This window comes from Epinephelus lanceolatus, chromosome 18 (genome assembly GCF_041903045.1).
Source record: "Epinephelus lanceolatus isolate andai-2023 chromosome 18, ASM4190304v1, whole genome shotgun sequence".
Classification (NCBI taxonomy): Eukaryota; Metazoa; Chordata; class Actinopteri; order Perciformes; family Serranidae; genus Epinephelus; species Epinephelus lanceolatus.
The window spans coordinates 3693946-3720704 of NC_135751.1; the positions used below are offsets into that span (position 1 = coordinate 3693946).

Consider the following 26759-nt stretch of genomic DNA (forward strand, 5'->3'; position numbering starts at 1 on the left):
ATACGATCTATCGATACATTTTCAAGCAAGATACAGATTTAGACAATACCGTTTTTATCGATACAGGATCAAGCTGCATTACGTAACGCATACCAGTGTGCACCTCTCCTCTTTCACACTCTGTGGACAGCTCCGGCCCACTCACTCACTCACTCACAAGTTCTTCAGCTACGCTAATAGGGAATTTATACTTCTTATACTTCTCCACATTGACGTAGAGCTTACGCAGTAACCTATGCCGTAGCCTAACGTTCACCTCCCCAGAACTGTAACAACACGTAGACCTCCTTTCTGTTTCTGTAAGCTGAAACAATTTTCCTCAGTGGAAACAAAGCTTTAATTTTTAATTTTATTTTTAATTTAAACTGTTTTTTTTTTAATAACTAATATTTTATTTATGTATTTATTATTACTATTTTTTTCCCTTTCTCTCTCCACTCTCTCACACACACAGACACAGACACACAAAACCCTCTAGTGTGTGGGTGCAGCCCTGGGCACAGCCATTCGCAGGAGTTGCCTGGTGGTGCGGCTGGCACTACATGGCCAATGGATGCTAGTCTCCCCCATGCCGATTGGCAATAACAACAATGACAACAGAATAATAGGATGGTAATAGGAATGAATGAATAGGATGGGCAAACCACCTCCTGAGGGTCTGGGGGTAGCCCACCAAGATCCTAGCCTCAATCATTTACAAAGAGAAAAGGGGAAAGAAGAAGGAGGGAAAAAGTATAATAATGGAAAAATAAATGAATAAATACATAAAAGGCCCACACATTGAGTTGGGAAAGCTCTGGCGCCCCTGTGCCACGCCACTGATATAAAAGTGCGTCGGGCCCCCACTGTGATGGTTGGGTCTGGTGTCTGCCCTACTCCAAAGCAAAGACGGCAGAATGGACGTCCCTCACTAATGACATCGGGACATGCCTGAATCAAGACTGCAATCTTTTAATGATTAATTATAAAGCTCTAAATTGTATGCACAGACAGGGAACATCTTTATGAGACCAACATCAAATTTATTTTTTCATTTCAGATGAGAACACAGGACATGTAATTTGTAGAGCGTATCTGTACGAGCTGGACTTTATAACATACTCATACTCTTTTTAAAATAGAAAAATAATGCAAAAGTTTCCAAAACTTAACTTTTTAAACATTTCTATTCTTAATGACAGTTGTAAAAGTGTCGATAGTCAGCCATGAACAAAGTCATCATGGGGGGCATTATTAAGGCACTATATGAAAAAAATAAAACAGGAGCCTGAAGTCAACTCTTTATACTTCCATCATTACAACAAGCTTTTTTGAGAGCTGGGTGAAGAGTGTGTGTGTGTGTGTGTGTGTGTTCCTCTCACCTGGAAGTACTGAACAGCAGAGGAGTCCTCTGTCCTTTCACTGAAGACTGAGCGCTCACTGACATGACCACGACTATTCTTCAGCAGATTATAAAACGACTGAAAATCTGAGGTGGAACATAAACAAACAAACATGAACTATTATAGGTCAAACTTTCCACTGGACTCTACATTACACATCAATACATACATAAAGGGCTGTCACTAGAAGGGATGTCAATTTCGGTTAATTTTTCTTTCAAAGGGCCAGCACCCATTAACCGGTAACTAAGAAAGGAAAAGATGTGAAAGACAAGGCCTTCCTTTTAGTCCAGCACTCCACAGACTCAGCAAGCTTCAGGGCTGTTAGAGCTATCCATTTAGAGTTGATGAAATTTGTGTTGTTAATGTTAACTGCTTTGCTGACAGCCATGTTAGAGTATGGAAACATGTTATCTGCCCACTGTTGGTCTCCACTGGTTTCTTGCCTGCTCCACACTGCGTGCCACCAGGGGCCTGTTGTTCGAAAGCAGAATTAACCAATCCAGGATAAGTGGAAAAGCGAGGCTGGACAAATCCCCCTAAGTCCATCCTGGCTTAATTGGTTGTTCGAACACCAAGCCAGGCTGAGGTGGCGCGGCTTTGTCAAACCAGGTGTAACTTATTCAGTTGAGTGCACGTCCGTGGCTTTCTTAAATAGACCCCAAGATCGATCACAGATTCAACGACGCAGCAATGGAGAGGACGCGTGCCGCATACTTCTCAATTAAAATACACACACTCTCCCACTCACTCCTCTTGCATTTAGTATTGATGCCGGAGGACAGCGTGCCTAAAAGTACATTTTTGCACGCCTCCACTTCAGTGAGTAGCGTCTCCACTTCGCATTCTGTGAAGTTTTTCTTTTTTCCTGTCTAACTCATTCTTTTGTTTTAGTTTTCTAATCATGCAGAGAGAGGAATCTCAGGTGCAGGGCTCATTTAAATATGATTTGCATATTTAGATGAGGGCGTGGACAGGAAGGGGTCGGGTACTCCAACATGTGCACTCAATTCCACGTTGATTGGGATGTACAAAGAAAATATACTTGGATTCATGCGTATGCACAGATTCATACATCTGGATGTTTTTGTGTGTACGACCTTTTCTGGATTTAAGCGTACGCCATGTTTCAGTAGGAAATCCACACAAGTCTTTGTATATTAGGCACCTGGCGCTCCTCAGGAAACGCCCAGCTGAGAGCGTTTCAGAGCACTTTGGAGGCACTGCGCTTGTTTTGTTTTGTTTTGAGCTGAGACGCTTTGATTGCTATGTTATGGAATATCCACTGAAGTAAATGACAGCACAAGGTAGAGTACTTGCTTTGGATGCGAGAAAGGCTGAAGCGGGCAGTAGAGAGGATGGATCGGCCGGTCTGTGTGGGTTCATGAGAGTAAATATAACACTAATAATATTAATAATAATAATTTAACTGATTTCTCCTCCATTATTGTTGTTGTTCAGCATCTGTACATGCAAGATGTGTCAGATGGTCTTCATAGTATATGTCCCTCCTCGACTGTAACAGAACAGACCAAAGTGATCGTGATGAGTGCAGCGTTTTTTTTCCCCAGAGTTGAATATTTTTCAGTGCTTAGCACTTAGAAAAAAGATCCAGCACCTCGGTGTGCTGCCGGCATTTGTAGCGCAGCTTAAATATGCAGTATTCCCATTGCAAAATTGTTCTTAAAATACTTTGGTGGACACAGGCACTGACGGTGGTAACGGAGCTCAAAATTATGACGTAGTCAACAATGGTAAAGAGGTTTTACGGCTCAAAACCAAGCAGCTTACTCACCAGGGCGAGCTAGGTTTAATGTTTCTATCTGCGCCTGGCCTAGAAAGTGGACGAAAGCAGGCGGCTGCAGGAGGAGGCAGTGACAGCAAGCTGCGGTCAAGTTGGAGGCTGAATCCAAATGTCCACCCTCTAGATTTGCAGGCTGAGCCCCCATGGACTTCAGTTGTATGTAGTGTGACGTCTTTGCTGTCATCACGTAAAGTCTGTGAGGACAGTAAGTGCAAGCGGCTGATAGACAGCCCTCAAGACTTTTCTACTCATTGCCGTGGAAACGGTCAACTATCGCTGTTGTCATATTCATATATATGTCATATAAGTTGATGAATAGTGCCTTCTCATCTGTTCCTGCAGATAACAAGATATAAATCATATGTTTAGCCTTTTTTGGTGACTGAACAAAAATGTATTAATACATCTCTATATAACAGGCTACAGCATTTAAAATCAGAAATGTGTGTAAATAAGGACAGGACTATAACTCAATAAAGCAGGCATTACTTACATATATTACAATCATTAAAATATTATCAGACTCATGTCAGTTTGTTCTCAGTCTCCAATTGTTTCAGTTATGATGGATTCAATTATTAAAATACTTTACAGGCTTTCTGTAATTTTGGTTCATGGTTCAACCTCCATTTGACATGAACTGTCATGTAAATGTAAATCAGCATCATATCAGTTTGCTGCTGCAGAGCAGCTGAGCAGACCTACAGAGGCTAAATAAATTGTGTCTGACTATGAGGTTAATATTTTCAGAGGAAAAAAATACAAGACAACAGCTTTCATTAAAGATCAGTCAGATATAGTCAGGGCTTCACATCTGTACAGATGTCACTGTTTCCCATAAATTGACGAGACTATGGCGGCCATAGTCTCCAAAAAATCGTCAGTGTCTACTGGGAATTCTCTGCAAAGAACATCCTACTATTAAATGGAGAAACCTCTGTCCCTCCATCCTTCCTTTTGTCATCATCTGTTTTCCTCCTCACTGCTTTGACCTATTTCTCTGAACTTGCACATAGGCTTTCATCTTCAGCCATGATGCTGTTTTTGCATTTTTCCCACATTTCTACTGTTTATATTCGCGTTTCCACTACCCATTCATACTGTGAGCACCATTAGCAGCGCGAGCTGCACATGCGGAGACCACTTGGGACATGCAATTTCAAGCACCAACACTTGCTGAAGACTAAGGTAATTATTTTACTGAACAAACATGCGTCTGTGTCTGTGTACGCGCGTCTGTGTCTGTGTACGCGAGCCAGCCATTACATATTTTCACTTTACTGACATTAGCCTACAAACATTACAAAGTAAACATTGCGCTGTGCACTTTGCACTTTCATTCTTTCTCCGTGTTGCGTGTGTATGTGTGTACCTGTGCACGGCCCCGCACACGTGCGTGCCTCCGCGCCGTCAGCCAAAACTATGCTCCATGTATTTTGCCATAAAGCATGTTTCTAAATACAGTGTACATGGGTGTGACACTGCCCGCGCACACACGTGCCTCCATGCCTTCAGCCAAAACTATGCTCAACGTATTTTGCCATAAAGCATGTTTCGAAATACAGTGTGCATTGTCTGTCTTACATTAATATTTATTACACAGTGCATTTACAGTGCTCTGATTTTGCATCTCCTCTAATATACTGTTTTTGATTTCTTATTCCTCTATACATAACACATCCCTGGGTATGGACTAGTTTTAGAAAATGCTAAGTTAGATCAATATTTGTTAAAAAATAAATCAGTATTTGCTAAACTGAAGGCAAATTATCCATGAAGATTCTCAGTCATCCAGGTCATGGTAATCATAAGTGCTATATCGGAGGCAACTGGACTTGCTTCGGATTCTTGAAGACGTTTCGCCTCACATCCAAGAAGCTTCTTCAGTTCTAAATGACTGGTACGTAGTTGTAGGCTTTAGGGCTGCAGCTATCGAATATTTTGGTAATTGAGTATTCTATCGAATATTTCATCAATTAATCGAGTGATCGGATAAAACATACTTTTGCTTAATTAAAGCCCGATTACAGGCCTGGAATTAAAGAAGCAACAGGCAGCATTTTGCCTATATATATCATTATGAAAATAATGTGGGTTGCACAGGGTAGTATACAAAGTAAAATCAGACTATCAGCGTTTACATAGGTTACTTAATGGCTTTGCAATCTTTGCAATAAGCTTCTGCCACCGGGGACAAATTTTCGCGGAAAAAATCTGCTTTATGGCAGGAAATGCGTCATGTACTGCCCAACTGATCGGTCAGCCAATCAGGGACTGGAGCTGGTGCTTATGAAGAACTGGCCGGGGCATGAGTAGTTATGGTTGAGTCAGGAGCACAATGGCAGACGGACAAAGTTTGGAGACAAGTGAAAAACGGCCTCCCAAAAGAAAACGAGCTAATCTGTCTGTAGAGGCGAGGATGCACAAAAAGGAGAGTGATAAAAGAAGAGGAAAAACAAGAGTAAACCTCAGTCAGGCGTTGAAGAGATGGAGGGAGCTCCGTGACCAAAGAGGCTTCAAAACCGATGTCCAGCTAGCTTTCTTTCTAATGGATCAGCAAGTAACACGGCAAAATGTTAACTAGACGAGAGAGGACTGTACTGTACTGTGTGCTAGTTCATTCCTAGCTGGCCAGCAGTGCAAATCGCCGCAACCAGGGACCGGGTAGCAAGTGTTGGTCGGCTGACATCCTCGTTGCTATTCTACAGCGGCCCTCGGACAGTGATATATATATATATATATATATATATATATATATATCTCTGATCCCCATGGTCAATTTGGTTGTTGCGACAGTGCAAGCAACACTGCTGACGCTAGGTGGCGCCAAGCTAAAAAAAAACCCTGAATCCTATCTGTTGCCTCTTTAAGTCATTTTTAGGGCAAGGCCACTTTGGCCATTGATAAATACAAATTTATTGGGGCATCATGGCCAAAATGTAGGGCACCAAGGACAAAACCAATGGCGCAATAACAATATGTGCTACATATCTTTAATTATACAATTATTTATATGTCTCTATGTATATTTTTACATAAATCCCCAATATTTTATTTGACTTTAAAAAAATCCTCTTCCTTCATTTAATTAGAAAATGTTTATTGTATTGTATTATATGTATTAATTCTCTACAGGATCTTGTATGTTCTTTAATGTGTGTTCAGTTTATTAAAAGGGGGGGAACAAAAAAAAACAAAAAAACAAACGTTTCGGTGAACCCTGCAGCAAAGTGAACCCTCTTCCTCAGAGAGGATCTTTGCCTCCCAGTTTGTTCCTGGCAGCAGAGCAGCTGTTCTCCATGCCCGCAGTGTAAACAACTTTTGCTGGCGATTTGACAGTCACTAGAAGCACATTATGACCCTTTGCAGGGTTCAACGCCAAGGTTTTTTTTCACTTGCCCGGTCGGGCAAGTTGGTCAGAGATCTACTTGCCTGAAGTCAGTTTTTACTTGCCCTATAAAAATTGTTTAAGTGGCTATCAAATAACAAAGACTGCAGTTATTTTAATGTTATGTAATCTTTATTTACACTGTATTTATTAATTAAAACAACATATGTCATGTATTGTAGCTTAATTCCTACACAAAAATGACAGTGTCAGGGCTTAAAGTGAAAAATTTGTCGCTCGTTCTCCGTCTATAATTTTGCGCCTTACTTGAGCCATGCCCACCTCTAATTATTTTTCACCCCTCTCTCCAGTTCTGCTGTATTAACACCGGGTTTAATATATTTTGCTTCCATCTCTCTGCCCTGCTCTACTGTACTTCAACGCTACTTAGCGCTCTCTCTACTCTACCCTACCAGTCGACTACCACATCCACCTGTTGCACAAAACGCACACAGCATTGTTTCCCCTAGGATGGAGTTGTAGCAGTGGAGGTGAAGCACACGCATGAAAAATAATTTTCACATGCGTGAAACTTTTTTCTATGCTTGCAAAGCACAGCCTGCTGGGATGTTTCTATGTATCTACTGGCACCAGAAGGGCTCTTTGGGACTAAGTACATACAGTACATGTGTGCACAGTAATGAGCAGGTGAAATGTCTGTCTAGCTTACATATGAGGTGTCTCAAGATTTAGGAACATACAATTTTATTGAATATAATAAAGTAAAAAGTCACTTGACATGCTGCTGTTTTGTGCTATGACCTATTTAAGTGTTGGAAGTTGTTATTTACGTGACAACACCTGAACGCAACACAAGCTTAGCATGAGTGCCGTGCTATGCTGCTGTGCGAGCAGCGTGTTTGTCTGTGCATAACAGCAGTCTGTTGGTAATTTACACACTGTCCATAACAATAACTTTGTCAGCTGACAAACTGCACCAGGCTCAGGGTCAGGTTTGGTCAGGAAAATGCAGCCCGAGCTGCTCTAGCGTGATCACCTGTGTGTGTGGCGGAACTCCGCCGTGTGCGATACAGAGAGCAGAGGAGAACAGTTAACGCGTGACCATGTAGAGACAGAAATGACACGATGGCATAACACCATAAATAGTATATTGTTATGTTATTATATGAAGCGTCTGTCGTGCAAAATAATATCAATGGGGGCTGTGGGCAGGACATTGTTACACAGCCGTGCCTGTGACTTCAGGCAGAGAGACCGCTGCATCAGAGCACGTTTTAAAATACATTTATTTTATCAATTAGTTATTAACTTTTACTATTTTAGCAACTTGCCCGATCGGGCAAGTGAGTTGTTTCGTTTACATGCCCGACCGTGAGTTTTACTTGCCCCGGGCAATCGGGCAATCCTTATTGTTGAGCCCTGCTTTGTAAAAGTTTCTGTGTGGAACCTGTGTTGTACATGAGCTAACGTTAGCGGCTAAGGACTGAGAGGCTGTCCGGTGTGTGTGTGTGTGTGTGTGTGTGTGTGTGTGTCTGTCTGAGGAGTGTCAGTACATTAACTTGTTAGCCGCAGCCTTGCTGTTTGTCATGTTAATGTTATCATCGGCAGCCCTGAATAGCTTGTAAAGCTTTAGCATAGTTAGTTAACACATTTGTTATCGGCCCATGTGTTTACTGCTACAGAAAATGAATAAATCTTTGGTTTATTTGTACAAAGTCACCTGTCTGCCGTCTTTTATCACGCATGCTAACGCTGAGTTAACTTTACCAGCAGATCTGTAGGAGGCACAAACTGACAAACAAAACAGGGCATGCTACTCTGGCCGTATGGGTAGGAGGGGCATTACGGCCACACTCCGGGGTATCCACGGCACTGGCCGTTTGGCCGTGGTATAATTCCTGCCCTGCAATTATAAATACACAATAGAAAATAAGACAGATCACTTAATAATAACAACCAATTTGTTTCCTTTTTAAGAAAAATTGACATTTATTTATTGCAGTCCCGGCGTCTGTCATTTGGTTGGCTCACAGCAAAACGTTTCCAAAAGACCACTTCCATCTTCTTCTGCCTCACCTTGCTGTGACGTAAGCACGTTGTGTCACATTAAAAGAGTCCGTGCGAGACGTGAACTTTAAATTTAATTAAACGAGGCTTCGAGGCATGGAATATTCCTCCATCATTTTTTGTAATCGAGGTACTCGAGTTACTCGAGGAATTGTTGCAGCCCTAGTAGGCTTTAAACCCTGTGTGGGTGTGAACCAGTGGCGGCTGCTGGTCTTTCAAACAGGGGAAGCTCACTTTAAGTTTACATCATAAAATTTGTCATATTGTAGCGAGGCAGTAACTTACAAAAGGAACATTTAATTGAAGCCACAGTAAAACACCATAGCAATAAAACCACAGCAAAACACACCTCAAAGACTTTCAGATGGGTTTAAAACGGTGAAAACGAGCTATATGGCTTATGGAAATAAGGAACTCGGGGCAGCACTCTGTCAGAAGACTACACTCGCAAATATCCGCATGGGACTGAGCTCGAAATGCAACGATGCCGGTGTGTATTTCAAAAGCGCTGTCAGTCACAAAGGGGATGTGCCTTTTAGACAATTCCTCCAATCATTATGCATACACCGAGTGTCCTCTCCCGCCTACCGCTCCATTAGGTCTCAGGGAAGCTGAGCCACCCTGGAAGTGACGATTTTGTCACATTTAGCCAATGGCCGTCTCGCTTTGCTGCATGAAAAAAAACCTGCTCAGTGCTGTCTCATAGGAATGCTTGCAGGCTCCGCATCCACCGTGCTGACACGAGAATGTATGACAGGGAGGTCGCGTTTGAAAGCTGGTGATAAACAGCTGATGTTCGAACATCACAGTAATTATATTAAATGCATCCTAGGGCACGTTTAATGCAAAGTAAATTCTTATTTTAATCTTAATTCAATTGTGCGTATTTGACCATTTCTTCTCTGAAATTTTAGGGGAAGTTCAGCCTCCCTTGTTGTCTCAGAGCAATCGCCCCTGGTGTGAACCCTTGCAGAGTCGTTAGGGTCACGTGGGCTCTAATTTCAGAGCAATAATTGGGGAAAGTTAACAAAAACTCCACAAGCGCATGGCACAGCATAAGGCTGTGCAATTAATTGTCTGGTGATCACGATTACGATTTTGAGGCCTAGATTTTCAAAATTATTGAAATCGTGTGTACACGATTTTTGGTCACCGACGCCTGGAGCTGTTATTTTGACTTCTACGGAAGCCGCGCATGCGCAATACTGCCCCTCCCCTCCTCTCCTCTATTCACTCTACGAGCCAGTTAAGTAGGTGAACTACGAATAATGCGAGGGGCAGGTGATCACAGAAGATTTCAAAAACAGCGAGCGGAAAATGGCAGAGGGAGGGCAGTGTGTGTGTGCACACCTGTCTGTGTGTGTGCACATGTGTCTGTGTGTACGTGTTTGTGTGTGTGCGCACCGGGGCCAAACTCCACCGTGCCCAATACAGAGAGCAGAGGAGAATTGCGCCCATGTAGAGACAGAAATGGCGTGCCGTTGTGTAAACAATGTAAGTCATCACGTGCGCCGCATAATCGTGACTTCAGTTTTGACCAAAATAATCATGATTATGATTTTTTCCATAATTGAGCAGCCCTAGCACAGCACAGGAGAGCCAGCTCCTCAGGTCCAGACTCAGCTGTCCATTTATATCTAAAAGGAGAAGGGACACTCTTTTGAGGACAGCAATGTGCACATCTTGTCCAGGGAAGAAAGATGGTTTGAAAGAGGCGTAAAAGAAGCCATCTACATCAAGCTGGAACGACCATCGTTAAACAGAGGGGGTGGCCTACAACACCACTTATCACCCACCTACAATGCAGTCTTGGGATCCCTTCCCAGACGACTTCACACCCATTTACCCCTGGTCCCACCTGACCCTAACGACTAACATGATGGCCAGGAGGGTCAATGACTCACATTATGACCTTAACAACTCTGAAACTAGAGCTCACATGTGACCCAAACAACACAAACTCGGGCACATTTGAGCACGAATGCTGACATGTTTAGTGCAAAGTTTCCCTTTAATTCTACAGTCATAATATTTTAGGGTTGACGTTGGATTGGCAATGGACATAACTGCTAGTGGGCTGAGTCGCCCTTTCAGGCTGCAAGACTGTTTATTTTTGTATTTATTAGACTGAAAAAGCAAAGAGAGCTTGCAGAACTTAGGGAGATTGCCACTCACACGGGATGAACTGAAACTATGTAATCTAACATAAGTTTTCATATAGTAGGGAGGGGGTTATAAGGATGGCTCCAGTGTGTCACTGAGAAAAATCCTTTACACAGCAATGGTTTAAAAAAAAAAAAAAAAAACTGTTTGACTCCACAATTCATAGTCCTTTTACATTTAGAATGTTTTTAGAAAGAAATGACGGCGGAGCATGTTTCTGCTCATACATGCAGTGTGAGTGTGTTACTTAAGTACAGCATTATTATTATTACTACTGTGATTATTTATTTGTAAAGGAAAACCACTGACAGTTGCACGAGCACTTTCCTGTGTATTATACATGTTTAGCAGGGCTGTACAGTGCGACACATATGTTGCGATGGAAAAAATGTTTGTGATGATGATGAATGATGAAATGATGAAATTATTTGCCTAGTAGCACGCATGCAACAGACTGCTTGACAGCTGCTTGTGTGTGGTCTGTTTTTTCACTAGACAACAAGAGCGTTCACTGGCGTGCATTGTCTGACAGCCAGGTGAGTTGTCATTAGCGTAATGAACGGAGGGAAAGCTCTTGTCATCGAGTGTCTTTGTCTCTGTGGGGGAGGCGGGGCTATGGGCTACACACACACACAGTGCGATCTTCATGAGGGGGAGACGAGGCGGATAGGCGGTGGGCCGAAGGTCGCTATCTGCTTTTGTTTTTGAAATGATCGATCCTCAGCGATAGAGTAGCTGCTTTTTTAACATTAACTTAATATATTTTTTTCTGAACAAATTTCCGTTTGTTGGCAGTCTCAATTCGATCATATTTTTATGAAAACTAAACTTATGTTTGATAAACTAATCAGGCAAACGCTATGGCGTACTATACTGCAAACCAATCAACAACAAGTTCCAGCGTCACCTGACTTGAAGTGTGCCAATGACATTCGTCCAAATAGGAAGTAAACACGGCTCAGAGGAGTTGACCGGAATTGACCGGAGTTAACCGTAAAAAGTATGTAGTGTGTGTCTTTATTCATGGTCTTTATGCTATCTAACCGACAGTATTCACCTGGACATTTTCTGCATATCTTCCATGAGAAGCTGAAGACGTTTCTAACGTTAAGTTAGTTGAAGTGTTTTGAACAGTTATTCACGTTGTGTATTAGCTCATTAGCCACCGATGTGTTGTTAGCATTCATCACTAGCAAAGTGAACGGACTTTTAGCCGCAGTACAGCCTCTATGAGTACAGCTAACTCAGCTTACTAATGAGGCTGCAGTTCATAGTTTCCGATGAGGAGAACCTAAGGAATAAACGGACTGTGCTGTGAGTAACCCAGCTAACGCTCAGAGTATCCTGACTGCACTGCTCGGGCCCCGCTGTCGTGGACGACAGACAGGCCGTCTTCATCTTCGCCACTGACTGAATGAATGACTGAAAGGCTGTTACACATCGTCTGGACACATGTGTGACATCTTGATCCTTGCCTGCTGGTTCGAGAGACCATGGAGTTGACAGGAAATCAGACGCAAACTAACTATCAAACTATGTGATGACTATGGTATTAGTACTTTTACTGAACAAAAGGATCTGAATACTTCACCACTGTATGGTATATGAATAACAAAAGGATCTGAATATGTCACCACTGTATGATATATGAATATTTATGATACGAAAATTGAAATTGAATGTACTGTCCAAAGTCAAAACCACAATGTTGTACAAACCAATCTGCTGTATTGCCCTCTCTTGACTCTTGCGAGCTCTCTCAATGTTTCTTGTGTTGGCATATTGCATATAACATTCTCGGTGGTAGCCAACATTAGCTGGCACACAAAGACATTTTCCTTTAACTCATATTTTTCTACAGCTATTGCTGCAACTTGGCTTTCTTTAGTATCAAAACTGACCCACTCCAGAGAACTTCTTACAAATGCTGCCCAACTTTCGGCTGAAAACCGTATGATATTAGGAGTTGTGCTGCCTGCTACGTGCATACAGCACTCCATATTTTCCAGGATGCATCCTTAGCTGGAGATGTGCTAGCTAAGGTAAATGTGTTTGGGTTGATGCAAATGAGATGACATTTAAAAAAAAAATCAAATCAAGTGGAGAAAACGACTCAGACTCATCACTTGGTGTATATTGTAGTTTATTAGGTCATTCATTAGACTCTAGAAGCTTATAAACTAGTCAGTTTAGGGTCTATTATTAAGAAATATATACATATATATTAAAATTACTCTTTTGTATAGTATTAGAACAATATGAGAAACAGATGTAACATATGCCTCTTGCATGTTACATTAAATACATCAGTTGAGCTTTAAATGGTCACTATGTCGAATAGCAAAATCTTGTAATATAGAATATAATTTTGCCAGTAATTTTACCTTTATTGAATAGTTGTAAGGTGTACATATTTGTGTTATTTTCATATTTTTATGCTGTTATCTTATATTTCAAATTTAATACTTGGCTACACAGTATCCAAGGTAACGATGCAACTATAAAGCCCATCACCGGGGGAACAAGTCAGACCGGGCTTGTATCCCCCACGTGAGTGTGTGACTGTTAAATGGAAACCTGTAAATATTAATGTATAGCTGATCTGAGAGAGACTTTATTACTAATTATAACTATATTGACATTCAGAGTGATTATCAATGTGTACTGGTTCATCTGTATCAATAGTGTCTTTTATGTAATTTGTAATATAGTAAGTCTTTGACATAGCTGTCAAGTCTCCCGTTTTGGCCAGGAAACTACCGTATTTTACCCCTCTTCCCGCCGTCCTCCCGTATTAGTATTTTCCCGTAAATCTCCCGTATTATAATAACATAATAACCCTGTATTATAAAGTAGGAATGTTCACAGCATTTCAATGTCAACAAAGGTAGGCCTATCAGATTCTGATCACCTAATTGTAGTTAGTAAGTGTTTGACAAGTGGTTATTTTAGATTTCCTGTACACCTGTCTTAAAATGTAAGGGATACTGGAGCTTGGTTGGGGTGGTGGGACGGCTCGTGGCGGGCGCCGGAAAATCTCCCTTATTTTCGGATCCAAAACTTGACAGGTATGGTCTTTGATCCTGGTCAAGGTTAGACCGTTGACCATGTAATTTGTTATTTAACAGTTATTAAGCTTCGTCATGTTGACATCATTTATTAGTAGGCTATTGTAAGTTTCCTTTGATTATGATTTTATTTATATTAAATAGTTTTACTGAGGCCGGGCTTGTATCCCCCAGACCCCGAAGTGCTTGTAAGCAATAAACAGTCATCATTGAATCGACATCGGAGCATCTGTGTGTCTTTGTTGGAGTCAACTGACGTTACTAACTGTTAGCCGTTAGTCCACCATCATTATCACAACACAACACAGAGACTGTAGGCTGTCGCTATTACCGGTATCAGCAATATAAAAGAAACTTAACGGGGGCATACATAGAAAAATAAATCACAACACTGGCCATTTTTAGCACCTGCAAAGGAATTTGTGTAGACCCTAAGATTATACAATCATGTTACATACATATATTAATGATGATGGTGATTATATACCATATATTTTCATTAAATTGTTCATTTTGACACAATAATAAGTCAAAAAAAGACGGAGCTGTCAGTTTTCCCTGTTTACATTTTCGGGTCCTAAGGCCGTCTGCCATTGGTTGATATTCTCTAAACTACAATCTGGTTCATCAGCTAGAGTTATCCCGCAAGTTGCCTGAGCAGAGTGACAATTAAAATACAAGTTTGTGAAAATATATGATCAAACCAGAGCTGCCAACAAATTTTCCCAGACTCTATAGAATTGTTTAATATCACACACAAAAAACTGTGTACTCTATCGATGGAGATCGATCAACAACACGAAAAACGCGTTTGGCCCACCGTCTAGGAGGAGAAAACAGAGAGTTGAGCGTAAGAGAAAGACAGGGAACTTGTTCCTAAACCAAATGTTGTGACCCCTGTGTGGGAGTGTTTTGGATTTAAACCAAATGACAGAGGGGAGCCCAGAAATTTGGACGAGCTGGTATACCAGGTTTGTTCTAAAACCATCTCAACAAAAAGAGCGAATATGACCAACTTAACTGCACACCTGAGCGTGAGAGACTGATGGTCTATTTTTCTTTTTTTTGCATTTGTGAATATTCTTGTTAAATAAATGTTTATTTCTCTTTAAAAGGGTGTACTTGTATCAATATGCCTTTATTATCATTACATAAGTTTAATAAATGGTCTAAGAACAGCAAAATTACAACAATAATAAAAATGGTCTTAAAAGCACAATACTGCGCAATATTATCGCTTTTCGCAATAATTTCTGACGCAATTAATCGCCCAGCAAAATTTGTTATCGTGACAGGTGCTACAAACTTTCTGGCCTGTGCTACAAAATTATCACCCTCTGTTGCACCAGTGCTATGGGCTAAAAAAGTTAACATACAGCCCTGTACAGGCAGTTCCTTCATGGGCACTGACTGTAGGTGTTAATGTGTTAGGGTTGTCACGATACTAAAATTTCAAACTCGATATCGATACCCAGGAAAATATTCAATACTTGATACCATTTTCGATACAGCAGCAAAAAATTAAGAGGCATGTCATTTTTTAAATAAAGATCAGAACAGTAACATCAATGATAACAACAAAAATCCCCCCAAAATAAATAACAACTAGAAACAAGATCTGTCCATACAAATGTATTTATCTACAGCCCTGTTTATTTTCTGTGCTTCTGGTGAATTGGCACCATATTTTCGTTGCTGATCAAATAGAGTTGGTAGTTTAGGCTCAGGATGCTCCTGTTTCTACCTCACTATGTGATCAGAGACCCAGGGGTTACGGGAGAAACCAAATGTTTTTTCAGCTTCAATCTGTGACTTTACAGTTAACATAACTTTTCAGACACACATAATTGTGTTGTCCTGTTAAACTAACATTGTCTCTTAATGTAACAGACGGGCATGACTGATAAAGTTTTCTGCTTAGCTCCCACATTAACGTTAGAAGTTATATTTTAGTTTGATGCTGGCGACACCAGTTGCTCAGCTGCTAGTGAGGGGAGGGGCTGTACCTGCCGTCTGCAGCGTGCTGTGTTCACTTCACTAAATATTTCCAAAGACCGCTTTTTCCTTTATCATTTTTGACCAAAACTGGCTGCTCTGATCCTTCTGCAGCCGCGCTGCCCATATTACAGCAACAGAAATGTGTGCGTGCATGCACAGCGACGACAACAAGCCGGGTTGCAGCGAGGGCTCTGTATCTGCCAGATGCCGCCTGCACAGCGCGTGTCCATCGGATCCGTCGCGCGCACCCGACAGGCGCTGAGGTGGCGTGCACTGTTAGTATAGATACTTTTGTAAATTAGCATTGTATCCAGATACAGCGTTCGAGTATCGATACTTTTCAGAGTATCGATACTTTTGACAATCCTATAATGTGTTAGGGTATTTGTGTGTACCTGCAGGCGAGGAGAACTGCAGCAGAACGCTGTTGCAGCCTAGTGTGATGATGAATGACTGCTTCCCCACGCGGCTGCACTCCGTCTCCCTGGAAACCGAACACTTGAACACACTTGCCTCCTCTCCTAGAAAGAAAATGTTAGGACAACATCAAACACGCTTGCATACAGCCACTTAAATTTTAAATAGAACAAAACAAACAAAAAAAAACAACTAACAAAACCGACAAAAAAACAGTGTGCCAAATGCTGCTTGAATTTTACTTTTACTGTCAAAATGTGACGAGGGTCCTCAGGAGAGGTTAACATTCAAGTGCCTTGTTAAAACAAAGCATTGAAGCCGGGCTCAAAGTGAAGGCCCAGGAGAGAGTCATAAAGCAACCTGAGATAATCCAGCATTTATTAATAGATCAAGAGCAGCACTTCAGATTAAGGGAGATGCATCCTCTGGGAAAGAAGCCAGCCACACACCTCACTTCTCCAACAGATCAACCACTTACATTGTTACCACGTCACAAGACACTTTGGAACAATGTGAGAAAACATCTAACCCTCTCAAAACGAGCAGATGATTTATTCTGGGTAGAAGTTCCCCAAACACGAATCTGACCTGGGGAGGCAAAAACCTTCATCACTGTTCCTTACATAATGATGATAATTATGAATATGTATGTATGTATATATGGACAATGTATATATGGACAAAATATATATATATATATATATATATATATATATATACATATACATATATACACACACACACACACATACATATATACATATTAGGGATGTCCCGATCCAGCTTTTTCACTTCCGATCCAATATCGATATTACAGCCTTGAGTTTTGGCCGATACCAATCCGATCGCGTATTATACATATTCACTTATTTTGTTGTCAGTCATGTTAGAAAAGGTTTGATCAAGCAATATTACTCTAACAAGAACAACTACTTAATCGGGTTATTTAGAATGATCCACAACAGTTGGTATGAGAAACTGACCTGTTTATTGTTAACAGGGTTAAATAAACAAACTTTAAACTTGAACATTAACATTAAATAAAAAATATAGCTGGTTTGCTTTGGCCCCTTAATAAATACAAAATAAATCAACACAAGAAATCTTTAAAATGTCTAACATTGAAATTAAAATAGCAGCAAGACTCCACACACTTGTGCTTTGGCCCACTAATAAATAAAAAATAGATTAACACCACAAGACATTGTTGACATTTAACAAACAATGCAGCCTTTCCTTTTCAGTTATTTTAGTAGTGTCAGTGCCAGCCTGTTTAAATAAGCAATAGTCCATCCATGGCTCCAATTTCACTAATTGTGCCCAAAACAATGCCATCAGTGCTCTTTACTTAAACAGTAAGAGTGTAAACCAAATAAAAATATCACTCTCAAAAAACCAGAGCAGAAAACAAATAGTCAGTTAACTAAATTGACCGCTACTCTTCCTACCCTCCATGTGTGTCTGCCGTCTGCATGCTGGCCTGGTGGATTGATAGTAAGAGCTGGAGCGGATCACTGGAATGGACTGCTTGAATCGCGGAGCGCTGGGATGGCCGGACTCTGTGAAAAACTGGATCGGACTTCTTGGATCGGCATTGTTCCATGCAGTCCGATCCGATGCCGATGCATGTTTTTTGCTAATATCGGCGGCCGATTTGGATCGGGACATCCCTAATAGATTTACCTTCCTCTGAAAATTACTCAAAACACAGCCATCAACATCTAAACAGCTGGCAACATAAGTGAGTACACCCCACAGGGAACATGTCCAAATTGTGCCTTAAGTGACAATATTTTGTGTGCCAACCATTATTATCTAGCACTGCCTTAACCCTTTTGGGCATGGAATTCACCAGAGATCACAGGTTGCTTCAGGAATCCTCTCCCACTCCTCCATGATGACATCATGGAGCAGATGGATGTGAAGACACCTTGCGCTACCCCACCTTCATCTTGAGGATGGCCCACAGGTGCACAGGTGAGTTTAGGGCTGGATATATACTTGGCCAGTCCATCACCTTCACCTTCCTCAGCAAGGCAGTTGTCATCTTCTAGGTGTGTTTTGGGTCATTATCATGTTGGAAAACTGCATTGCGGCTCAGTTTCTGAAGAGGGGCGATCATGCTCTGCTTGGAATTCATGTTTCCCTAAATGAACCGAGCTCCCCAGAACCAGCAGCACTCATGCAGCCCCAAACCATGATGTTGCCACCACTATACTTGACTGTAGGCAAGGGACAGTTGTCATGGTGCTCTTTCAGCATGTGTGGCACCTTGGTGAAGAGCACCAAGACAACTGTCCCATGCTCAAGTCAAGTATAGTGGTGGCAACATCATGGTTTGGGGCTGCATGAGTACTGCTGGCTCTGGGGAGCTCAGTTCATTTAGGGAAACATGAATTCCAAGCAGAGCATGAGCTCTTCAGAAACTGGGCTGCAAGTTTTCATTATCTAATTTTCCAATATGATGATGACCCAAAACACACCTAGTAGATGACAACTGCCTTGCTGAGGAAGCTGAAGGTGAAGGTGATGGACTGGCCAAGTATGTATCCAGCCCTAAACTCACCTGTGCACCTGTGGGGCATCCTCAAGCTGAAGGTGGAGGAGCGCAAGGTGTCTCCACATCCATCTGCTCTATGATGTCATCATGGAGGAGTGGGAGAGGATTCCTGAAGCAACCTGTGAGCTCTGGTGAATTCCATGCCCAAAAGGGTTAAGGCAGTGCTAGATAATAATGGTTGGCACACAAAATATTGACACTTAAGGCACAATTTGGACATGTTCACTGTGGGGTGTACTCACTTATGTTGCCAGCTGTTTAGATGTTGGTGGCTGTGTTTTGAGTAATTTTCAGAGGAAGGTAAATCTATACTACTATACAAGCTGTACACTGACTACTTTAAGTTATATCAAAGTATCATTTCTGTAGTGTTGTCTCATGACAAGATATAATAAAATATTTCCAAAAATGGGAGGGGTGTACTCACTTATGTGAGATACTATATCTACTGGCACCAGAAGGGCTCTTTAGGACTAAGTACATACAGTACATGTGTGCACAGTAATGAGCAGGTGAAATGTCTGTCTAGCTTACATATGAGGTGTCTCAAGATTTAGGAAAATACAGTTATATTGAATATAATAAAATTAAAAAGTCACTTGACATGCTGCTGTTTTGTGCTATGACCTATTTAAGCGCTGGAAGTTGTTATTTACGTGACATCGCCTGAACGCAACACAAGCTCAGCATCATGAGTGCCGTGCTGCACTGCTGTGCGAGCAGCGTGTTTGTCTGTGTGTAACAGCAGTCTGTTGATGGTTATTTACACACTGTCCATAACAATAACTTTGTCAGCTGACAAACTGCACCGGGCTCGGGTCAGGTTTGGGCAGGAATATGCGGCCCGAGCCGCTCTAGCGTGCTCACCTGTGTGTGTGGCGGAACTCCGCCGTGCGCGATACAGAGAGCAGAGGAGAATTGTTAACGCTTGACCATATAGAGACAGAAATGACACGATGACATAACACCATAAATAGTATATTGTTATGTTATTATATGAAGCGTCCGTCGTGCAAAATAATGACTTTAGTTTATGAAGAGGTAAGACAGAGCCCTCTTATATGCTGTGCTGCTCTGTGCTTCACTTGTGCCATGTAACCAATCAGTGGGGTCTGTGGGGGGGACACTGTTACACAGCGTGTGCCTGTGACTTCAGGCAAAGAGGCCGCTGCATCAGAGCCGAAGGAGCACGTTTTAAAATACATTTATTTTATCAGTTATTAACTTACTATTCTTAGCAACTTGCCCGATCGGGCAAGTGAGTTGTTAGTTTACATGCCCGACCTTGAGTTTTACTTGCCCCGGGCAATCGGGCAATCGTTATTGTTGAGCCCTGCAGAGAGGTCTTCAAACTGATCAGGGTGTTTGATCCAGTGATCCAGGCTCCAGTGATGGAAAAGCAGATTGAAGCCTACTCCACACTGAAGCCAATGGCTAACCCATCAGCAGAGTTCAGTGAACAGTGGCTCGCCTATCAGCACTGTGTCCAGGGATCCCTTGCTGGCTGAAATGGAGCGGGCCAACTACTGGAGAGGCCTGAGTACAAGATTCCCAAGAGTTGCAGAAGTGGCTGTGCCCTACATCTACTTCCCGGTCAGCTCAGTTGACTGCGAGAGGAGCTTCAGCAAATATAAAACTCTCCTCACAGACAAGCGAAAGGCTCTCACTGAGCTCAACACAAAGAGGCTGACAATCATGTATTTCAATGGCGATGTCTCTGCTAGGTGGGGAACTTAAATGGATAGAGATAGTAGCTCACAAGGACTAACAAGTGTGACCTATGTGAATCACTTGCTAAAGTTTAAAAAAGTTTATTTTCTTTATTATTTTTCTGCTTGAATTTCATATCTCAGATAATTTTTCTCACTGCAGGTAATGTTGCTCACTGCTTTTGCGTTATTTTTGAAGCATTCTCTTTACCTGAAAAACAAAAAGCTAATTGGGCACTTTATTTTTTATATTAGTCTTGTAATATGTTTTTCTGGAAACGGTTTAAAGCTCAAAAGTGTGTAGTACTTAAAGCACTTATTAGTGCTAGGGCCGTACCCAAATATTCGGATATTCGAATATTCATTTCTGTGGGTAGGTATTCGTTATGAAAATTTGGTATTCTGTATTTTTTTTTTTATTTACTTATTTGTTTTAATTTTTTTTTAACTTTTTTTTTGGTGCTAAATGTAGTCTTTTTGTTGTTGGTAAATGTAGGTTATCAATAAAAATCAAAACTTTTAAATTGCATTGTTAAAAATGTGAAAATATAGTATAGCCTACCAATGGAGCTTGTGTACACACATGCTTGAGCGCATCCGTCTGAGGCTGTGGATCAATGCCAAGTTTTACCACTTTATCACTATTCCCTCTAACTTGTAGCTGTTTTTTCATTATCTTTTGAATTCAATATGAATAATGGAACCATTTTTGTCAACGTTTGTTTCCCCCGTTTTGTAGCCTGCAATAAATTATTGTTTAAAGTTCAACAAGTTTCTTGTGGAGTGCGTGACACAAGTGTGTTTTGAAAATGACCGCGGACTGTCACCTGCTCAACGCATCAGTACCTTCGGATTAGGGTTGGGCGATACATTAAAAATTTCCAACCGGCCACCGTCAGCCCATCAACCGGCGGTTGCCGATATATTCAGCAGTTGTGTGTGTGGCAGAGAAAAAAAAAGGGGGGATGTTGCATTCATGTGATGTCGGAAAGAATCGAAAAATGACTTTCAGAATGGGATAATTGACATGAACGCCACCTCATGTCAGAAAAACAACTCGGCAACTCGAATCTCCCGACACCACATGAATGCAGCAAAAAAATGCAGCGTTGCTTTGCGAGCCCACTCATGTCCAACATGGCACGGAAATATCTGTGCATACCGGCAACAAGCACACCATCAGAGAGGGTGTTTAGCATGGCTGGTAACATTGTTAACCATATGCACATATGAATTCACTTTACAGCCGGGTTCCACCGGCTGCAAACATAAGCATTACGTCAAGCGTCTTGTTTACCGTTTGCTTAGCCATGATAGTTAAAGCATTTCCCACCTAAGTTATTACATATATTTGAGTTATCTACAAGTTTACTGTACTGTTTGTCATCTACTCACTTTCAAATGTCCGCCACGGACATTTACACAATGTCATGGATAAACATGGGTAAATGCATGAAAAAAAAATCATCACATATCACCTCTGATAATGGTTTATTCATTTAAAAACACATTGTGCTTGTTTAGCACACTATTTCATGTAGTTTTTATCTGCTGGAGGGTCGTGTAGGGGAGCGTAGCGCGACAAAAATAGAAGAGCATCCTAAAATAGAAAGTTGTCGCGCCGCTCCCGTTGCCGGTGCAGCCGCTGTAATTGATTAACGGGGGCGAGCTGTTACGGGACTCGCGCTGCAGACGTGTTGCGCCGCTCCCGTTGCCGGTGGATCCCAGCCGTAACTTTCAGCTCCGCCATCACTGACGTGTTTTGTGAAAGACTCGTCGGAAATCAGTGTTAAGCTGCCAGTTCCAATACGCACACACTTTGAATTGTGCTCTACATAGTTATTATGGACTATATGTACCGAGTTGAATTCTGTGGAGACAGACCATTAATTTAGCAAAATAAAATGACAAAAATCGGCCAAAAAAATCGCCAAAAATGAAACCAACCGTGATGGATTCAGCCGATGGGCCCAAGCCTACTTCGGATACCATGACAGTAATAGCCAGTAATGTCAAAATATCATTTACAGACCGATTTAACAGGCGATCACTGCTGCCCGACCCACAGGTCCATTTGTGGGTCCTGCGGGTTACGGGTCGACCGGTGCATCACTATTCAGCTCAGTCTATAAGGCTGTACACAACAGTAAGGCTATAGACATTATATTCTATTCAGGCCAGCAGAACCAGCAGCGCATCGGCTCTACTGTGCACGGCACTGCTGATTAACCATTTTATTGCAGCACAGAGTGTCTGCCAGCAACCAATCACTTGCAGAGGCTTCCTACACACTACACTTGTTTCAACGGTTCCGATTTAATCAGAAGACAAATTAAATAGGATGACTAGCCAATGTGAAAATCAAAAGAAAGCATAGAATAACGTACTGAAGGAGACTGTTGTGCCATCACATTTTTTGTGGTTTGAGAGCAAAGATCCAGTCGGCGCTGTGCAAAACTCGAGTGTAACTTTTTGCCAAGTGTAACTGAGTGTTGCATAGTAATTGCAATTACTATTTTCTACTTGAAGAAAAAAAGCTTATTGAGCACTTTATTTTAATTTATTTATTTTTTAAATCAGTCATGTATTTTTTTACTTTAAACAGTTTGAAGCTCATAAGCATAATTTTGTTTACTTAAAGCACTTATTAGTGCAATGTTATGTTGCATATTGAAGAACTGCTTCTGACTTGAAGCACTGAGAAAAGTGTGCACAATTTAGTGTTTAAATAAATGCAAGGTTATGTCTATTTGTGTATTTTATTCATTAGCATTAAAAACACACTCATTTGGTGGATAATTAAGAGTAAATGGTCAAAAATAGAAGTCCAAAAAATTTAAAAACGGAATTTGGGGATTTATGGGGAATAAAACGGATTTCGGAAAAAATTAAAACGGAATTTGGAGAAAAATAAAACGGATTTCATAGGGCTCTAAACACTGTTTATATCAATATAGGGCCAACTTGCATTACATAAGGCCCGTTTCCACTGAAGAAGTTCCTGGTACTATTTGGGGGGCAGGAACTACTACAGGAACGTCCTCTCGCTCGGCCCTCTCACCCGCCGTGTCTCCACTGAGAGCGGAGTACGAGGAAGGTTCCTGTAAAGTTACGGGCTCTGGATGTTACGTAATCTTTGCGCGACCATTTCGACCAGGGCGACGTAGAGACGCCGTTAGCCGATAGCGGTGTCTGTAATAACTCACTAAATGGCCATGAAAAAAATATTTTTTCCAGCGGATGTCTTAGTTACAAAATGATTGAGCTAACTGGAGTAGATTCATGTCGTATCCGACAACGGGAGGCTTTTAACAGATGACATCCTGATGTTAGCTTTGCTGCTGCTGTTAGCTGATGCTTTCTAGACATCGTGACTTCCCATAACTGAATAAATATCACACATAAACACAAAACTACTTTGCTAGCTCAATCATGTTGTAACTAAGATATCCGCTGGAAAAAATACTTTTTTCACGGACCATTTAGTGAGTTTTTTTTAGATGGCGGCGGAAGCTATATGAACGAGCTAACCCTCGTCTGCTGAGTTTTAAAAATGCCGGCTATTTTGTTGCTTTCTGTTGTCGTCACATCCCTCCTTGAGTATATCCAATCAGCACCAAGTAATCCCCAAGCCCCAGCCAGGAGTCTTTCGGGGCCGTTCTGAGTACCTACCCCGAGGCAGGGACTTGTTTAGCCCCTGTAAAAGTTCTGGAACTCTGTCCTTCAGGGGTGGTTCCTGCAGTGGAGACACGCACCAGCGGCCCCGGCCCCATAAAATTACCCCGAAGTTCCTGCGGTGGAAACGGGCCTATAGCACATACCAGTGTGCATCTCTCCACGCACACTCACAACACAGCTCTGCCTCACTTGTTCACTCACAAGTTCTCCAGCAGAACAATAAAACATTTACAGATGATAATACTACTGGTATGTCAATTATTAAAGAAGTAATTGACTGTGTCCTCAAACCATTTACTTCTATGTGTAATAAATCCTTTCTCTCAGGTACTTTTACTGATAAAATTAAAGTGATTACAATCTATTAAATAACCAAAAGCATATGATATTAAAATATAGACCTGTGTCACTGCTACCTAAATTTTCTGAAATACTTGAAAAACTATTTGTAAACAGACTGGATGGCTTTATTGAGAAAAAGAGTTACTGAGTGACCATCAATATGGGTTTAGGAGTAATCGATTTACATCTTTAGCAGTGGACTTTGAAGAAAACATAGCAACAGCAGTAGATTTAAAAACAGCACACTGTAGGCATATTTACTGATTTACATAACGCATTTGACACAATTGATTATTCTCGCCTTCTTTAGAAATGTGAATGCTATGGTATAAATGGTGTCACACAACTTTGGTTAAGAAGTTATTTAAATAACAGGTATCAGTTTACAAAAATCAATAATACTGAATCACATCTTAGAGAGTAACCTGCAGTGTTCCACAAGGTTAGATGTTGGGAAGTATTTATACCTTATTTAAATTATATTTTTTATCATCATCATGACCATGATCATGTTGAAAAACAGTTTGCTGTTACTAAGTTATCACTAATTAGAATAAAACAAAATTTATGGTGTTTGGTGGCATTAGGGCTAATTGTGAAATAAAACTGAACTTAAATTGTGTTGAAATTTTGGGGAGTGATCATAGGTCATTAACTATATTGGAAGCCACACATAGAACATATTAAATGCATAAATTATTTGTCATATTAAAGACAAGGGAGTTTTTGTTGTTAAATACGAAATGTTTGTATATATTGTATTGTTTACTTGTAATGCCATACATGTCCTACTGTGCTGAAATTTGGGGAAATGCATACAAAACAAATATAGATCCTATAATTAAACTTCAGAATAGATCTCTCAGAATAATACATAAAGCAGGTTATCAGGAATCTACTAATCAACAATTTATAGCATCCAACACCTTCTAATTTCCAGACATTGTGTATTAAAAAACACTGGAGATACTTTTTCAGTTGTCAACAGAAACCTTCCTGTCTGTATTCGTTTTCTTTTAATTAAGAGAAGGAATTTATGATTTTAGAGAGTTAATCATTTAGAACCAACATAAAATACATACAGGAATATATATTCAGGCCGAGCGTCCTGTCTGTCTTCCCAAACGTGGAGGCCTCCCACTGATGTAAGTGTATTTCATAAAATTGGTATCAAAGAAAGTATCATTCCAGAGCCGTTATTTAAGTATCTGAACTATACTCCCTACAGATAACTTGTATTGGTGATTTGAGCTTATCTTATTTTCAGATAGCCTTGTCAAATTTATGAACATGCACTTTTTGATGTGGTTTCAAGTCTGTTAGGAAATTTGTGATGCATTTCCTGTTAAAAAAAAAACGCATGTCAGATACTCTCGGTGGCTTCTTTACACACTGCTTTCTTTACCCCTTTCCATCGATTTAAATTTCAATTTAACCCAATCTCTGAACATATGCTAAAAGAGACGTGTGGGGGTCGACCCTCTCAGTACCAAACTGAATGTACCATGAATGTCGGTGAGAGCAGAGGAGGCCTGCGCCGCGCGGCTGTTTCTTTTCAGCGGGACATCCCACTGAATGAGAAAAGCGGCAGAGGAGTGGAGCGTCTCTTGGGCTGCTCCACACGGGAGGGAAGCACCAGGCTATTGTTCCAATGAGAACAAAGATGAATGCATAAGTAATGAGGGCCCGGTCTCACTACGCCACCCAAGACCGCTTCATTATAAAGTAAGGGCTTCGTACGTTTATTTGTTTACCGCTCTATTACAGAATGGGCTACCAGCTAAATGAAGCGCTAACGCTGTAGCAGCGTCAGCTCCCCGACTGCGGCGCAGGTCAGAAGTGATGCCCTCTGGCCAACGTTAGCTAATTCACGAGCTGAAACATAACATAACATAACCCGTGTCTCTTAGAACACCCAGAATTTTCTGAATTACTAATATAGCTGTGACAAAATAAACGTAGTGAAACATCAAAGGAAAGGATGTTGGATACGAGCTGTTTGGATGTTACGTTAGGCTAACGTTACAATATCGCATCACTGCTGAACCAGAGCTAGTGGCATTGTTTAACTAGCGGTTCACTGTTAGCATTAAACTACACACAACTTAGCTGCCCTGCTTGCTGATGGGACGAAGTCTGCTACGGTGTTCATGTGGCGTTCTATTTTCTTCAAGCTCCCCAACGCGGTGAACTCGTGTGGGAGACCCCGTAACATCGGAGTT

At 41.2% G+C, this 26759-nt stretch overlaps 1 protein-coding gene across 2 annotated transcripts in view; it reads right to left on the reverse strand.

The window, feature by feature from the left end:
- carm1 (coactivator-associated arginine methyltransferase 1) overlaps positions 1–26759 on the reverse strand; it is a 78352-nt gene that overhangs the window by 51222 nt on the left and 371 nt on the right. For both annotated transcript variants that reach the window (XM_033645287.2, XM_033645288.2), the window contains exons 2-3: positions 16227–16352; positions 1362–1468 (exon numbers count right to left, since the gene is read on the reverse strand). In XM_033645287.2, coding sequence (XP_033501178.1) covers positions 1362–1468; positions 16227–16352 — 233 coding nt within the window. The remainder of the gene's footprint in view (positions 1–1361; positions 1469–16226; positions 16353–26759) is intronic.